This window comes from Hakea prostrata, chromosome 4 (genome assembly GCF_041222555.1).
Source record: "Hakea prostrata isolate BN-2017 chromosome 4, UWA_Hpros_2, whole genome shotgun sequence".
NCBI classification, from domain to species: domain Eukaryota; kingdom Viridiplantae; phylum Streptophyta; class Magnoliopsida; order Proteales; family Proteaceae; genus Hakea; species Hakea prostrata.
In genome coordinates, this window is record NC_142603.1 from 51,568,005 (window position 1) to 51,584,736 (window position 16,732).

The window sequence follows — 16,732 nt, forward strand, 5'->3', positions numbered from 1 at the left end:
TGTCTTATCAGTTATGTATGTGAGCCTGATTCTGCGTGACTACAGAGGTATACCTAATTTACATGGAATTTCTTTATCTGATGGTCCAGATTACCCTAAAATATGGACAATGTTGATTATACCTCGGCTTAAGATTTTTTGATATAAATATGTAACTCTTCTCTTTTGTAATTGGTTCCTCTTGAGGGCTTCTCACGTAAAAATTATGTATTATGTGTTTTTTTTTTCCCTTCTTTTTGTTGTGTGATTTTTCATTAGTTTTGATCTTAATTAACACTTTGGTGGCTACGAAACAATTTACGGTTTCTTATATTTCATCTTTGAACCAGATTGCAGACATTTTTACCAAAGGGGTTACGTCATTCACGTTTTCTTCTTTTACAAAACAAGCTTACAATCATTATCCGTCACACTAGCAGGGGCGTGTAAAAGAAGATCAACCGTACAACTGTTATCTAGCCGATCAAGAGTGATCTTTTTTCTCCTATATATATACTTGTAAGTTGTAACCTCTTATTCATTCGTTATTTGAAAACATCATTTCATCATGGAAGATTGAAGTTTTGTTAAAAAAAAAAAAAGTAGTCGGTGAATTAAATTGACAGCATCATGGGGTTGTGGAAGAAGGAGGGAGCGTTTGGGCATGTGCAAGTTGTGCGTGTTGGAACGCGAAAAAAAAGGGTGGCATAACATTTCAGTCGGCCCACCGGCGAAGACCAGCGAAGGCGCACACGTCGGCAAGAAGAACAAAACACAAAAGATGAGACGTCTCTATTCTTGCCTCTGCATTTTCGGACACCATTTTAAGAGAACCCATTTGAACCGGAAAGACATGTCGGCATTCGCCAACAAAATTTTGCTTTTTTTTTCCTTTTTTGCTTTCTTTTATTCCCTCTATGCTGTTTCCTTTTTAGAGGATTAAAACATTTCTCCACACAAATTAACTTTATTTTTCTTACTTTAAAATTAATAATTCCTTACAGATACGGGTGTCAATCGGTACGGTTTCGATAATTTGATGTGATTTCGGTACGATACCAACTTTAAATACTGAAAACAGAACAGTATCATACCGAATTTACACTGTACGGTTTCGGTATTTGAAAAAACAGTTTGGTATGGTTTCGGTATTAAATCGATATGGAAAAATGGTTTAAATACAATATCTACTGCGGTACACTTATGGTACAAACAAACCCATATTACTTTTGATATTAGTTCATTAAAATCTTAATGAAATTGTGACCAAACAATTGATAAAAATTGATATTAACAGAGACAAAGCAAGTAAATCTGATAAGACGAGTGAAGGACAAAATGAAAAACTGAAATAGGGAATTATAAATAGAGTAAATGTGAAGTGTTTTTATTATAAAAGTATATTTATATCCCTTAATTTGGTAGGGTATCAATTCGGTATGGCTTCGGTACATACCAACGGTATGAGTATTTAAAATCAATTTAGACGACGCAGTTCGGTACGGTTAAACGGTTTCGATACGCAATTGACATCCTTACTTCCAGGAATTAATTAAAACTTTTCAAGACTAGAAAAATAATAAAACTCAAAACTTTTCACCTTCTATTTCTTTCCACCTCAGGGCACCCCTTGCTGTTTCAGATAAATCTCATCTTATGAGTTACCCAATGTATCAGTGAGACTTTCTATTACTAATTCCGTTAGTCTCAATTTTTACTTATTTATTTTAAATATTATTCGTACATCTGTAAGAAAGAAGATGGAGAAGGAAAAGGGAGGGGGGATATTTGTGAGAGATTGAAAAATCAATTAAGAGATGCAATAATGAAAAAAGAGGGTCTGTTACAAATGGTAAAACAAAACAAAGACGAGATGATTATAGGGTTTTTTGTTTAAAGGTATTTTTAATTTTTTGAAAAGTTAAAGGAAATTTTTTACTACCTTCTCTTGAGTTATTTCCTAATATTAATGCCAATGCTTGAGTTTATCAATCAAATCCCTTATTACCAATATCTCTAGTCTAATGAATTTGTATTTATCTATTTCTAATATTATTTTCTATTCTAAGGAAAAAATATAGAAAATGAAAAAAGAAAAAAAATTCATGTAAGAATGAAAGAAGATGAGTGGTTATAGATAGTAGATGAAGACAAAAATGAATCGAGCATAGGGTTCTTTATTGAATGATATTCTTGTCTCTTTGAAAAATTTAACTTGTTTACATCAGCACTTAACTTTGATTTTTCTATCAGCAGGAAGTGTGTCAAATAAGTTGGGAATGACATTGATTTTAGGGTACTATTCAGTAAATGGCAATGAAAATTTTCCCAAAGTTTAACTTATTTACATTAACAATTGATAATTGTTTTTGGCTGATAAATTGAAAGAGGGTGATAATAATTTTAAAGGTTGGGCGTGCACTGAAAATATCCATTTCTTTTTCCAATGCATCACAAATAACAATAGGTTTTTTTTTTGGGTTACCAACCTCGGTTTCTAAGGCTTTGCCTTGACTAATCCGATGTTCGATCTGGGTCGCACACCTAGCTGTGGTGGGTGAGTTTCCTTAGCGAGAATTTTTTGCATCCACAAGATTTTGATATCGAAACTTGCTTAAGCTGACCACGCTGCTTACCACCTGGACCAACCCCTATTGATATAACAATAATTTTTCTTTCCTAGAATCTCTCGACCTTTTTATCTCTTTGGGTAGAATCGCATTTATAAAAACGAAACTTCCCAGCTTTACGGTGTAATTAACTCACGTGTGATAAAACCCGGTTCACACAGTCCATTCAAATACAAATCGTCAAGCAATGCGCGTACAGTGGAGATCTAAACAAAGTCGAAATTTTGATATTTTTGCATAAGAAGTTCAAAGCAACTTCTCTGAAATAAGCGATCAATATCAAAATCTCAACCCTTTGTTCATTTGCAAGCTCGGTTAATGTAGCACTGAAGCAATTTGAAAGCCATGGCATCGGCCTCATAATGCTCTTCCGTACCTGTTATTTAGCGAAAATCACAGGTCAAAATTGCCGGTGCGCCAGCAAATTTGTTTTATCCTTTGGTAGCTAGTTTTCAGTTTCACACCTCAAAAGCTGAACGTACACTAACATTCTCTCTCTCTCGACCCACCTAAGTCTAAGCTTTCTTAGGTGGAACAAGAGACCAAGCGAGTGACATAGCGAAACAGCCCGCAGCAAAGAGTAAGAACTACGCAACCACAAAAGCTAATTTGGCCGCCATTGTTGTGGGCTTTTTTAGCTAGCTAGCTAAAGAGGCTATAATTATATAGATGAGCTGATGATAAAGATGGCAAAGAAGGAAGTGATGGAGAGACAGATTCCCAATCAAGTAGCTTCTTCGTTCTCTTCCTCCGATCATCAGTTTTCCAATTTCCCCTTCTTCACAGGAGAGAGCATCTACGATATGCACTGTGAAAATGAGAATGAGAAATCTGGGGCATCCATGCTTTTCATGGACTTACTGGGTATCCAAGATCTTAGTTCCTCCACATTCGATTTCCTACAGCAGCCCCACCACCGACAACCACCACCGACGCCATTGTCGCCACCACTGGCAGTTGCACCGCCACCTACTGAATCCTCTGAGGTGTTAGATGTGCCTGCCACTCCTAACTCCTTTACGGTTTCGTCGTCCTATACCGATGCAGCTGCTAACGATGAACAGACTAAATCAGTTGACCAGGAAGAAGAAAAAAATAAGCCCAATGAATCGTAAGTTATTTCTTTCCGTTTCTCATGAATTTAATCTTGGCTTCTTGCCTATCTTTGAGAATTCAAGAAAAGAAAGAACAGCAAAGATCTATGGGTTTTCAGGTTTTCCTTTTCTTTTTCCTTTTCTCTCTCAAGATAAGAACTGGTTTTTGCTGCTGGGTTTAGGTCTGAAGAACCTAAAAAGAAGAAACAGAAACGGCAGAGAGAACCGAAATTTGCGTTCATGACGAAAAGCGAGGTTGATCATCTCGAAGATGGATATAGATGGAGAAAGTACGGACAAAAAGCTGTGAAAAATAGCCCTTTTCCAAGGTATTCTTCATAATTCACTTTGCTTTATACTTGGCAGATTCACTCTCTGGATTTATTTCTTTGGGAAAATTCTTATTTAACAATAAATCATAAGAAGTTTCAGCTTTGGCTATATTCTTTTAGAGATGATTATTAAGCAATTTTAAAAAAAAGAAGTTATTCTTTGATTGATAGATATTGAAGCAGATCTCATCTGGGCAATCATTCTGAACCATGCATCAATGATAAAATCATTGTGCTCGATTTGATAGTTGTTTCTTTGTGATTTCCTTTTTATCATTTTACCTGTTTTGGGTTTAAGATTTTGATACAAATGATGAATGATGGTGCAGGAACTACTATCGTTGCACCAGTGCATCATGTGGGGTGAAAAAGAGGGTAGAGAGATCATGGGAAGATCCTTCCACTGTTATAACTACGTATGAAGGCCAACACATACATCCAAGCCCTGTCATGCGAAGCTCTGTCGGAATCTGTCCAGACTCCAGAAGCTTTACCTCTGCTGGTGCAAACGCTTCGTTCTTCCATCACAGACAACTTCAGCAGCAGCAGCAGCAACAGCAACAATCATACTTCAACAACTTTCCACCTTCTTTTAGTTTCAACAGCAACAGTAGTACCAGTTTTCCATCGGCTCACCCTCTTGTGCAGGAGAGACGTTTTTGGACTTCGCAAGCTTCTTTACTAAGTGATAATGGACTTCTACAAGACATCTTTCCTTCTGATATGCCAAATTAAGGTCTAGTATGTATATCTATATGTAGATTTCTCTTACTACTTACCCAGATTATGTGGTGAGGTATGAGCCACCCTCACCTCAGAACCTATATGTACACTAATACTATTCCTCACTTGGGTTTCGTCAGTTTCCTGATTAGATTTTTTTGTCTTGTTCTTGGATCGTTTAAGAATTGGAGATTTTTGAGCTTCTCTACCTCTTATTTCTCTTGACTTCATTTTCCCTCCATTCATCCTTTCCTTTGTCTTGGGGTTCTAAGTTTTGCGAGAGATGGTGAGGAAAGTATTAGGGTTAGGACTTGAATATGCCTGATCCAGGGAAATGAAGGTGAGGAAAATGGAACCCTAAAGATGGATCGGATGATTCCATTTGTTGTGGATAAATGCACAACTACCAAGCAGAACACAAGCAAAATACACTCACAATGGCAAAGAAAAAAATTAGCATGGTTCAGCAAAATTATCGGCTACTATTTCTTGAAACGCTCATCATTCTCACACCTTATAAAGTGTTTCCTTTGTTTGATTTTGCTTCTTCTTCTTCTTCTTTCCTTTTCTTTTTTCACTGAGATTATTTAGGAAAACCCAAAACCCTGGTCCTATATAGTTACAGTTTTACCTTAATACAAGTTATTGACCCGAAATTTCAATCAAATTACAATTACAGTCAAACTCTAATTATATGGATTCACAGAATACAAATGCATACTTAAACCCAGCATGTTCTATACAATATGATTCGAGACTTAGGACTAGTTAATGGTGTATAGCTTGAGATATGCAGGGAGATGCAAGGGAAAGGACAAGATAATAATGCTAAAAGGCACTTTTTGAACTCTGTAGATTTTTAATGGCTTGTCTTTCCTTTCTGGTGTAACGTTAGCTATCCATCCTTTTGAGGTTATTTGATCCTTTCCTGAATGAACCAACGACAGAACGAACGAAACAAAAGAATTGAATGAATTAAAGGTGGCGGAAGAAACATGTGGGTGGCTATGTTGATTCATGAAGTTTTCAATTCAGAAGGAATGGAACTAAAGGGGATGATGAGATAATGCATGCTAGAAGGGGATATGGGCTCTTAGCTTTTTGATGAAATTGATGGTTTCAATAGCTAGTGAGGATGCAATAATATTTTCTTCTCAATGTTACATTTTAATTTCCTTTAGTTTTCTTTCTTGCTATTTCTCATTTATGATTACTTCCTGATCATCTCCAATGACGCTTAACCACAATATAGTTGATCTCCAATCACCTGAATTCAGATTTTTCTTATAGGTAGAAGTTAGTGATCTCGATCTTCACCTTTTTTTCATTACACATTAGGAAGGATGGGGTTGGGAAGAGGTCTACTGGGTCTCATCTCTAATTCATCTTGTCAAAATTCTGAGGTAAGTCCACTCCTTATGTGCGGTGAAAATTAAGACGTGAGAAGAGCACAGACCTCTCGACGAGTGGATCCAGAGTACTCCCATCACCTTTGCATGCGTCCTATATACATGGGTCCAAGTCATTTCTCATGATATTTAATCACTTTACTTGATTCCCCACTACCTTATTTTTTTTTCTTCTTGGGTAGAATTCTCCACTACCTTTTGAATGTGAAAAGCGCATCCTGTGTATGCTGGTCCGAATAATCAATTCTATGTAGAAGGTCAGAGTTTCCTCCCCTCAAGGCTAGGGACAAAATCCCGTCTATATTAATTATATAAAAACTTCCTAAATGTGTAATTGAGATAAGCATAAACTAGCCTAAATGAACTCAGATCCCAAAAATATATATATAATAAATAAAAAAAATTCATAATTAAATGTCATTGAAGATGAGGGTCTAAATTCAGTGATGTTTGATTTACTAATGATGTTCAGCATGTTATTTAGTCATATTGGTTAGAGTCGTGAAGAATCTTCCAATACATTAAGCCAAGCTGACTCAGATTGGTGCATGTTGGGTCTATTAAATGCATTTTAAATGGTTCTTTTACTGTTGTGGTTCATGAAACCCTACTTTTGGGGTAGTAGTTGATGAGATTCTATATATCATGAAGCCTAAGGGCTTAAGTATTAATAGATTTTTCTTTGGAATCTTTCATTGTTTATTTACGCCTGACATAAATTTCTCCACTCAATTCAAGGGAAGTGATTCGAATTGATCTGGATCATCTTACGTGACTAAGAAGATACTGGAGTACTGGATTTGTTCATATCCTGTTAGCTTCATTAATTAGGTTTCCTGCCTTTCTATATAGAGCCTTATGCATAAGTGGCCGGTCAACTTAAATTCAAAACTAACTCCGGTTGACTACATTTTCCAAATAGTTATTTCCTTGAATAATTTTTAGAAGAAAATAAGGAGAAGTAAAAGTAATTAAAAATAGGGTTTTAGACAACTTCTATTCTGAAAATGCATATCTGATTATTATAACTTTTATTCTCATCCAATGAAGAACTTAACAAGATTGTTCTTTTAGAGAGATGATTATCTAGATACTTCTTTATAAATGTAGTTACAAATTGATGCCTTCATTGGGTTATTCTTAAATGTTCTTTTAATTTTAGAGTGTAAAAGGGTTTCCTAAAATCGGATGATAATTTTTCATTCTCTTGTATGTTTTGCAAACATAAATATGAAACAATGTCAGTCCACTCTCTTCTGCCTTGATGGGCATCCTCTGTAATCTCTTGGGTCCTCTCACCAGGTTTATCCCTCCAGAATCATGATAACACTTGGTCTCCCCATCTCCCTCTCTGGAGTCTCATTCAAGTTTGGTCCAATCTTCCCCCTCTTATTCTCCCCCACAGCCGTGACCATGTGTTGCTTGGCACCCCTTGGTTTAGTTCAAAGACCATATCCCTCGTCATGCCTTCTTCCAAGTGTTTAGCCTTTGCCTCTCTAACCAATCATTCCTCCACCAGCGTCTTTATGTCAACTCCAATTGCAACCTCCATTGGAATGGCCACGAGGATGTCAACCACTTCTTCTTCTCTTGCCCTTTCTCCCAATTGTCACCATTTGGCGCTGCTCTAGATGTTCCTTTGGGTTCTCCAGGGATTGGGTTTTGAGATACTTCATTGGCTCCTCCATTTGTGATTTGGTTGATAAATCAGTCTTTAGCGCATTGATCTTTCATATTTGATGGTACGTCACAAAACCTTATGAGATGAACTTCCAAATCAAGATCCCTCCATTTGATTTGAAGAGCCATCTAGTTTGATGTTTAAGTCAAATTGCAGTATTTCCCCCACCCCCAATTTGTGATAACCCAAGGAACAAGACTATCGTTGTCTCATGGGGTTTATGCTCTTCTTTATTCGTTCAAAGTAACCAAATCCAAGATTGCAAATCCAAAAACTATCCAGGGGATATCAATTACTTGTCTCATACGTAGTTTTATCTCTTCAACTTTCTAAACCATCTTAATTGAAGCATTGCATGAAAGTCTATGAATTGAACAGATAAAGTGAAGAATCCTCATAATTAGAGCAACCAATCACACACAATCGAATAGAAAACAAGCAAGAAAGAAATACGGATTTTACTCTGGTTCACCTCAATGCGAAGTTACATCCGCATTAGGTTTTTCACTATATTCTTCTCAAAACAATTACATCAGATGTTCGAGAATATATATATATGCACTTAGAAACCCTAAGCCACAATTATTCATAGGCCCAAGCCCAAACTATACAGAAACTCTGAGGCTCAAAGAAACGTGAACCTCTACAGGCTCTGGGGGTGCTGCCCCCACACCCCTGCGAGGCAGCATCCCAAAACCCCTGCCCACTCACTGGGAAACGGGACCCCATGTCCATCGGCAACACAATGTAAAGCATGAGCCAACAATAGTTAAAGTCTATAAAACTAATTTAGATATTATAGAAAATCTTTTAAGGAAAGAGGTTTTGGGGGTTGAGGGAAGCAAACTAACGTATGAGGTGGATACTGATTCACGAAGGAAACATGAGTTTTGACTCTCTCTCTCTCTCTCTCTTCCTTCTAAGACCAGGTATGAAGGTGAGCTGGGGTACATGGGTTGGGGCTGGAATACGGATAGGAAGTGTCATCCACAGACAATAAGCACAAAACAGTTACACATTTCCCATAGAAAGCCATGATAATGAAGTGGTGAGTCTGGTGACCACTTCAATTAAACTTGGGAACCCCTGACTCCTGTCTTCTTTATTAACCGTATACCAAACCCTTTTCTATTATCAGTTATATATGACAACATCATATTGATACAGTCTTCCATACTCACCAACTCGGCTTGACCCAGAAAAGAGAAGAGAAGCCCTCCCCACAATCCTACCTAGCTTCCTTCCTTGTCACCATGTTACACCACTCTCTCATTCTCTATATATGAGAAATGCTCGACTCAACAACCCTGCAGATCCTACTGTTCTACAGTTAGAGTGAGCATTAGCTTTGGAGTAGTAATTAATTAAGCCTTAGAGAGAGAGAGTGGGAGATGGATATCCACCTTCTCGTAGGGATGGTGAAGGTGGTTGTGACTATGATGGCGCTGATTAAGATGCCCATGTCAATCAAAGCATGCCAAGGTGGAGGTGAGATTACTAGTGGTGATGGGCCTCTGCAGGCGAACGCGTACCGGTGTAGCTGCCCTGATGCAGAAGCTATAATCTATTCTTGGGTGACAAGAGCTGTTTTTAATGAACCTCGCATGGCTGCTTCTCTCCTCCGTCTGCATTTCCACGATTGCTTCGTTAACGTAACTGAGTTCTTTCTCTCCCTCTGTGTCAAACACATTTACTAGCTACAATTCTTTTGTTGTATAAACTCACAGTAGTGGTTAGAAATGCTGCAGGGATGTGATGCATCAGTGCTCCTAGATGATACAGAAACGTTTGTGGGTGAGAAGACGGCTGCACCAAATGCAAATTCGCTGAGAGGGTTCGAGGTGATCGACTCCATCAAATCCGAGCTCGAGTTGGTCTGCCCTCAGACTGTGTCATGTGCTGATATCCTAGCCATCCTCGCAAGGGACGCCGTGGTTCTGGTACCTTACCTCACCTAACCCCACCTCCCATCCACTGCTTTCTTCCTCTCTTAGCTAGCTTTTGCCCATATCCATCCACTGCTTTCTTCCTCTCTTAGCTAGCTTTTATCCATGTAGGTGCTCCTTAAGCTTTTTTACCACATAAAACGGTGCAAACCCATCTTTACAAATATTGTCAAAATGAAATATATGTAGGACCCCAATGGTTTCTATGTGGGTTTCACCCCATTGTTTGCTAGTGAAGTATGTGAGGGAGGTGATCCGGACTCGAAATCAACCAGTCATTGTATGATACTCAACATTCTTGTTTTTCTGTTTTTTATGTTTTTTCTTCCAGTCAGGTGGACCCGACTGGGAGGTACAGCTAGGTAGGAGAGACAGCTTGACTGCCGACAAGGCAGCAGCAAACACCAACCTCCCAGGACCCAACTCAGACGTAGCAACACTCACCACCAAGTTCATGGACGTTGGTCTCACCATAGACAACATGGTCGCCCTCTCTGGTGCGTTCATTCTTCCATGCCTTGCTCTTTCAAGCCATATATACACTCACGAAACTAGCAATGGATCTACTTTGATTCTGAAAGTCTACCACCATTACAGGTGCACACACCATTGGAAAAGCCAGATGCTCAACGTTCAGCTCACGCCTCAAAGGAACGGGTAACGGTGGTGACTTCTCCGGGTCTGATGGGCCGGTCGCCAACCTTGATTTCCTCTCATCACTACAACAGCTATGCTCAGAATCTGGCAATGCGACCCTAGCCACCCTAGACCTCGTGACTCCAGCCAACTTCGACAACCAGTATTACATAAACCTCATTTCTGGGGACGGTCTGCTTCCATCAGACAACATCCTCGTTGCAGGAACCGACGCTGCAAGTGCTTTTACACGAGAGCTCGTCGAGCGATACGCCAACGACCCATTCTCATTCTTCGAGGATTTCAAGGCATCCATGTTGAAGATGGGCAGTTTGAAACCACTCACTGGGAATGAAGGCCAGATCCGAAGGAACTGTAGGTCCATTAATTGACTTCACCCACAAAATCCAACCTTTCCACAAGACATATAATGTCTCCCATCACTAGAATAGTGTCCTAGTATGATACTCTGGTTGCATTTCAATGGGCAGTAGGAGCTAGTACCAACACATTCTTCCCATGCTCATCCTGTGCTTTGTATATGGTATGGATATGATATGGTTTAGTAATTATCTAAAATGAATAATTTACAGAGTCGCTCTCAGCCTTGTTGCATTATCTCATCGGGTAATTAACACAGACACACAAAGATGGAGAGCGCACAACTATGTTGCTCATTCTTTCTATCCCTTTCCTTCTGGGGCTACAGTAGGAATAAGGTGAGATCCTAAAACTTCAATGACTCGAGTATACCAAAAGATGAATGATTTCCGTAGCAAAAACTCGAGAAAAGTTTGGTGTCCCGTCGCCCACATTCTCTTCCATCTTACAAATTAGGGTGAGCTGATGCTGCAAGGCAGCTCCATCAGTGTATTGAGCAGGTTCTGGATGACCAGCATGGCTCTCAACCTCCATCATTCAAGTCCCTAGAGAATTAAAAAAAAAAAAGGTTTTGCCACGGTCAGCACAAGTCTAGGAAAATATATAAGCATCTCTAAAACAGAAGTGACAGAAACTACTTGCCATCCCTTTGTCTTTTGGTTGTGTTCATTAAACCACTACAGGCACTCCATGCATCATGCTACCCCTCCCCCCACATAATTTTACATAACAGTTGGGATACAAACACCATTGCAGTGGTTCACTTTCGAAGTCCCAACCAAAACATTAAACAGAAACTGCCCATATAACCTTCTTATAAAGGTCGGTGGCAGCTAGATCAACTTCTGATCCAGTACCAACCATTGCAAAGCAAAAGGTCGGCAAATCTTCCAACGTCATCCTGGTTAAAGAACATCTGATAATTATAGTGCAAGTGCCGGCTCTCATTAAGCAATCCAAACTATCATCTGGGCAGCAACACCCCCAAAAATCATGCCTTCCAACTTCTTGGCCCCCAACTGGCAAAGCTGAGGTTTTATCCACAATCCTAATCCTATCCATCACATGAATATAAGTTTAATTGTCAATAGGATGATTCGTCCAAACCTGCAGGCTTGTTCTTCCACGTCCAGTCCTGAGCTGGCTGAAGACCCTTCAAGATATAGAGGAAACTGGAGTTAGGAACATAAACATGAAAGAGCTGATGGTATATAATCTTTTCTTTTTTCTATTTCTTTTTTCTTTTCTTTTTTTTTGGGGAGAGGGGGGTGGAGGGAGGAAAAGCTTTTGGTATATCAATCCATAAAATATTGAAAACCTGTTGGAAGCGAGCAGGATCATTTACTGAACTAGGTGTTGCCTGCAACTGTGTATAACCACGTTCCTGTAAGATCACTCACCCAACAATGTAAGCAAAGAGGATGATGAAGTGAATTGACAGAAGTTTCTAACCAGATACTCTACATATTTGGAAGAAATAGCGGACACAATAGTAACTTGTTGCAATCACCAAACAACCGGCACAGTATCTCGCAAGAATAAAATGCAAATTACGCCAAGTTGCAATATGAGCAAACCCACCTAAATGTATTTAGCAGCCCATAAAATTCATCAATGTCAACGCTCAATAACAATGCCCCACCCCCTCCTTTCTCTCTTCCCCAAAAAAAAACCAAACAAGAAAATATAGCCAGACATTTCCACAAATGCATCACAAATATAAAAATGTGAGAGTTGGATGGGCACACGAACCACTTGCAGTATGCTAGAGGGCAGACCAATACGAGGGCGCAGGAAGGGGCATTATAAAAACTGGGAAGTACATTTTAAACTTCAGAAAAGGGAGGGATTGAGGGGGGTCTGAAAAGAGACAGAATGGGTACTAGATTACACTACACTGGCAGTTTGCCCTGCCTTCTCCCATATATTACACAAAAACAGTAGTTCAAAATGGAAAGCAAATACACAAACACAGGAATCAAACTATACAGATATAAACATAAATTTTTTCTTACATATTTCTCACTTCTCACCATTTTAATTGTGAAGTATGTCTTAATTTATGAAGGAAACCCTAGTTGTGTTAATGTCTCAAGTCCTAGTTGAGTCTAGTTGCCTAGTTAAAGTCAGATTTCTCTCTTTCTTGATGTAAGGCAATAAATAAGTCATTCTTTTCTTTGTAAAAATAGTCTGCATTGAATAAAGGAATTGAATATCTCTTGTAGGACAACAGGTCGTGGCCTTCTTGGGAGGGCCATGGCGAATGTCAAGTATTCTTACCTTCAATCGCAGCATCTTTGTTCAAGAACCAGCAGTTTTCTTCCACTGCCAGCAACCCTTCAACTAAGTACACACTCCAGCCCCCTTCCCCTTCATCCCTAACCCATCGCAGTGCTCCCCTTCCCACTTCTCTCTTGCTCACCTAGGAAACCCCACCCCGTCCATCGCAGCCCCCTAGTTCCCTTCCCCCACCCCTGCTAGCCCTTAGATCCCCTACCCTACCCCCTGCGACAATCCCAGACCCCTCCCACCTCCCCGCTACCCTACTCACTTTTCCCTCTTGGCCCCCTCTCCCTCCCTTTTCTGACTCTCAAAAACAGGGAGAAAAGAGAGAGAGAGAGAGAGAGAGAGAGAGAGAGAGAGAGAGAGAGAGAGAGGAGAGAGAGAGAGAGAGAAACGAAAAGAAAAGAAAAGAAAGGATCCAAGGAAGATTCTCCCAAGATCCACTCCCACAAAACCCTCATTTTACCCTTCTTCCCAATTTTCCCAACCAATTTCAATTTGGTTGATTGAGCTTTCCCATACTAATTTTGGATTGATTCTTTTCATCCTATATTAGTTTGAAATAATTCTTACCCTATCATATTGATCCAAAGCTTCCCATGGTAATTTAATAAAATCTTAATTTTTCCCTTGGCAACCCATATCTCTTTGCACAAGTATTCCTTTTACCTTAGATCAACCCATAGAATTTTGGGTGATTAGTTGCTGGGAGATTCCAGGCTAACCACAAACTTTAGGGAATTTTTCAAGAAACCCAAACCCTAGAGTTGAGTTACATCATGATGAGAGATGGACTGTTTATTTCTAAAACCTCCATTAAACCAATCCAGGTTATAGAGGACCGCAAATAGAAACCACAGACCAAGTCACTTGTTGCAGGTATATATGTACAATTGGTTACAAAGTAAAAAAAGCTTTAAGACAAATAAAGATGGCCAAAATAGCTGTTTGGCCCTGTTTGGCCTCCGTTGCTCCGGCCCTGGTTGGCCCTTTTTTCTTTCTTTCTATGTGGTTTGCTAGTGTTCTTTAGCTCTTTCTCTTTGTTTGCGAAGTTGTACTTGCGCCTTTGTCTTTAATATAATTATTCATTCATCTAAAAAAAAAAGATGGCCAAGGCTCCCAACCCTAATAGAGGCCCAATAGAAGTGTTGATGAACTTAAAATTTCATGGCTTATTTTGGTCAACTATACTGTTTAACAGGATTATTTGCATTCATAGAATGTTTATGAATAGAGAAGTGGCAGTAGTCCCGATTTAACAAAAAAAAGGTGATATTTAAAGATGCAACAGCTACAGCAGCATAAAACTAATGAGTCATACCACATGATTACAGGTGAGGGTTACTGAAACACATTTGAGGAAAGAAACTAATATTTGAGAGAACAATTTGCTTTAATGGATCCGCCACATAAGTGTAGTGGATATGAGGGTCTTGAGATGGATGAGTGGCAAGACCAAGAATGAACACATTAGACTGTTTGGAAGTAGCTACGATTCAAAATAAGTTATGAGAGAGTCGCTTGAGGTGGTATGGCCATGTTCAGGAGGCAGACTAGAAACTCTAGTTCAGAAAGTGATTTGAATCAAACTGAAGTCAGAAGATAGAGCAAGGTGCAGTCCCAAAAGAGCACTAATGAGTAATAGCCTGTAATTGTGGTTGCTTTTCCTATACCTTTTTCTTATTACGATAGTTGTTTACCTAACAAAAAAATCCAAGCCAATGGAGGGGCCCAAGTTTAATTTCTTTGTTTCCCCTCTTTCCTGATCTTACTGAATATGTTATAACTTACATTAAATACCTTTTATCATCAAAACATCATTAAGCCACATCCAGTCATCAAAAAATAACATTATGCTACACCAAGTCATCAAAAATCAATAAACCCCATCAAGTCAACAAAAATCGACATTCAGCCAGAAGACAGCAAAACTGAACAGCAAGCCATTTGGAAGTTTGAAACAATTAAAACAGGCAGTATATGTTATTCTTGAATTAGAGATTGTCACTAAAATCTAGTGTCAAATTTGGGTTTATACTATTCTAAAGAATATGATCTTCTCTATAAGTAATTAAACTGCTCCTAACTTTGAGAAATGTTAATGTTTCCTAAGAATTTTGATTGGTCATATAATTTTATTTTACTTGACATTTTTTATATTGGGTAGAGCACAAAACCATCTTTCCAACAGATCAAATATTTGCTTAAAACATGGTCTTGTTTTCTAAGAAGTTTTTCTTTTTTCCAGACTTTATTTGGCGTGCAAGAACGCTACCAAAATTGCTCTGATTGAATTTTTTTTTAAAAGATATTGAAACAAAACCATACTTTTAGTTTTTAACAATGTTTCATGAGCTTTTAGATTAAAGAAAACACCCCAACATTAGAAAACTGAAAATCGCACTGCTGCTGAAACATTCTCATTATCATTCACTATCTAAGACAAATTTTTTGTTTTTTTTTTTGTTGGGGGGGGGGGGGGGACCGTACAAGATGCAGTCTAATTAGATTAAGAGGTAAGGTTACCTGAACATTTGGTTGGCCAGCCATACCCATTGCCTGATACTAGAAACCAGAGTAGTGTATTAGCAAACAAAACGACAACAATTATATAGTAATAAAAAGAAGCCACAAAGTAAAGAAGACAGAAGGTTCCAGTAACTGCTGCTGATTGCAGACCTGTGTCTGGTGTTGTACTTGTGGTGTTTGCATAACTGGTTTTGCAGAAAGAACCTGCACATGTGAGTCACTTTGTGGTTGAGGATGAAGCTGTTGAACAGTAGGCGTATGCTGCTGTTTTTTCTGTTGTTCAAACAAGATGAACTCTTCTGGCTTCTCCCACTACAGATACATTGTCAAAGAAATCGTCATAAAAAATAGTTGTGCTCCTAAAAAGGCTAAGATGCATGATAGACTAAAAGATGCATAATATAAACACGCCTCTCACCCTGCTTTCACCCGTTATACTGTTGTAATAATACTTGTATCCTTCAGGTGAGGTATGCTCTGTCCAGTTACAAGTCAACGGAGCAGCTGTTTGCCCACTTGCAGGAACCAGAGGAGGTGTAGATGTAGTTAATGGTGCACTTGCAACTGATGAAGTTGCCTGAGTACTGGCAGCTGTCTGTGGCATGATTGCAGTCCATGAAGGCTGCATGAAAGATTTTGCATATATTATGAACTTCCAAAATCAAGTAGAAGAAAATGCACAAATAACATATCAAGATGAGGAGACCATAAATAAGTAGAAACCAGTGCAGGCCTCATAAGCAGGCCACTGCTACCAAAACAACTCATAGCACAACCTGTGGTGAGATAAGCACAAACAATGGCAAAAACAATTATTGGTTTTGTTCAAATAAGCACAAACAAACTTTATAGTTCCGCAGGCCAACTATGGTCCAAACTACAAGAATGCTAGTTGGAACTCGGGTGTTGTCCCTTTTTTGGGTGAGGCAAATGTCATGATCTTTAAAATGTTGCATCTCTTCCCACTGCACAAGAATAACTCATGAAATTCATGCATCTGTAGTGTGCAAAACCATGCAGTTTTGAGTAAAATTTTACATCTCACCACTCATGATTACATTTTTGCAACACCTCACCTGATCCACTCTGAAAACAACTTCACCAGGAGA

The 16,732-nt window shown here is 38.9% G+C and overlaps 3 protein-coding genes across 5 annotated transcripts in view; 2 read left to right on the top strand and 1 right to left on the bottom strand.

Annotated features, from left to right (window-relative positions):
• The first annotated feature begins 3,151 nt into the window (after positions 1-3,151).
• Positions 3,152-4,935, top strand: LOC149019476 (WRKY transcription factor 68-like). The gene is made up of 3 exons (XM_089151043.1): positions 3,152-3,720; positions 3,886-4,032; positions 4,365-4,935. Exons 1-3 carry the CDS (start codon positions 3,287-3,289, stop codon positions 4,768-4,770), a joined length of 987 nt encoding a protein of 328 aa, XP_089007169.1. The 5' UTR covers positions 3,152-3,286; the 3' UTR covers positions 4,771-4,935.
• A 4,313-nt stretch (positions 4,936-9,248) lies between these two features.
• Positions 9,249-10,822, top strand: LOC149019477 (peroxidase superfamily protein). Its single transcript, XM_089153477.1, has 4 exons — positions 9,249-9,500; positions 9,579-9,788; positions 10,126-10,291; positions 10,392-10,822. The coding sequence occupies exons 1-4, from the start codon at positions 9,264-9,266 to the stop codon at positions 10,820-10,822; spliced, it is 1,044 nt and encodes a 347-aa protein (XP_089009603.1). The 5' UTR covers positions 9,249-9,263.
• Positions 9,999-16,732, bottom strand: part of LOC149019478 (flowering time control protein FCA-like) — a 35,076-nt gene continuing 28,342 nt past the window's right edge. The window contains exons 14-19 of one of the 3 annotated variants that reach the window (XM_089153475.1): positions 16,042-16,245; positions 15,774-15,935; positions 15,621-15,659; positions 12,130-12,195; positions 11,919-11,964; positions 9,999-11,356 (exon numbers count right to left, since the gene is read on the bottom strand). In XM_089153475.1, the coding sequence (XP_089009601.1) occupies positions 11,349-11,356; positions 11,919-11,964; positions 12,130-12,195; positions 15,621-15,659; positions 15,774-15,935; positions 16,042-16,245 (525 nt within the window). In that variant the 3' untranslated portion in view covers positions 9,999-11,348. The remainder of the gene's footprint in view (positions 11,357-11,918; positions 11,965-12,129; positions 12,196-15,620; positions 15,660-15,773; positions 15,936-16,041; positions 16,246-16,732) is intronic. The other 2 variants (XM_089153473.1, XM_089153474.1) reach the window with 2 other exon arrangements.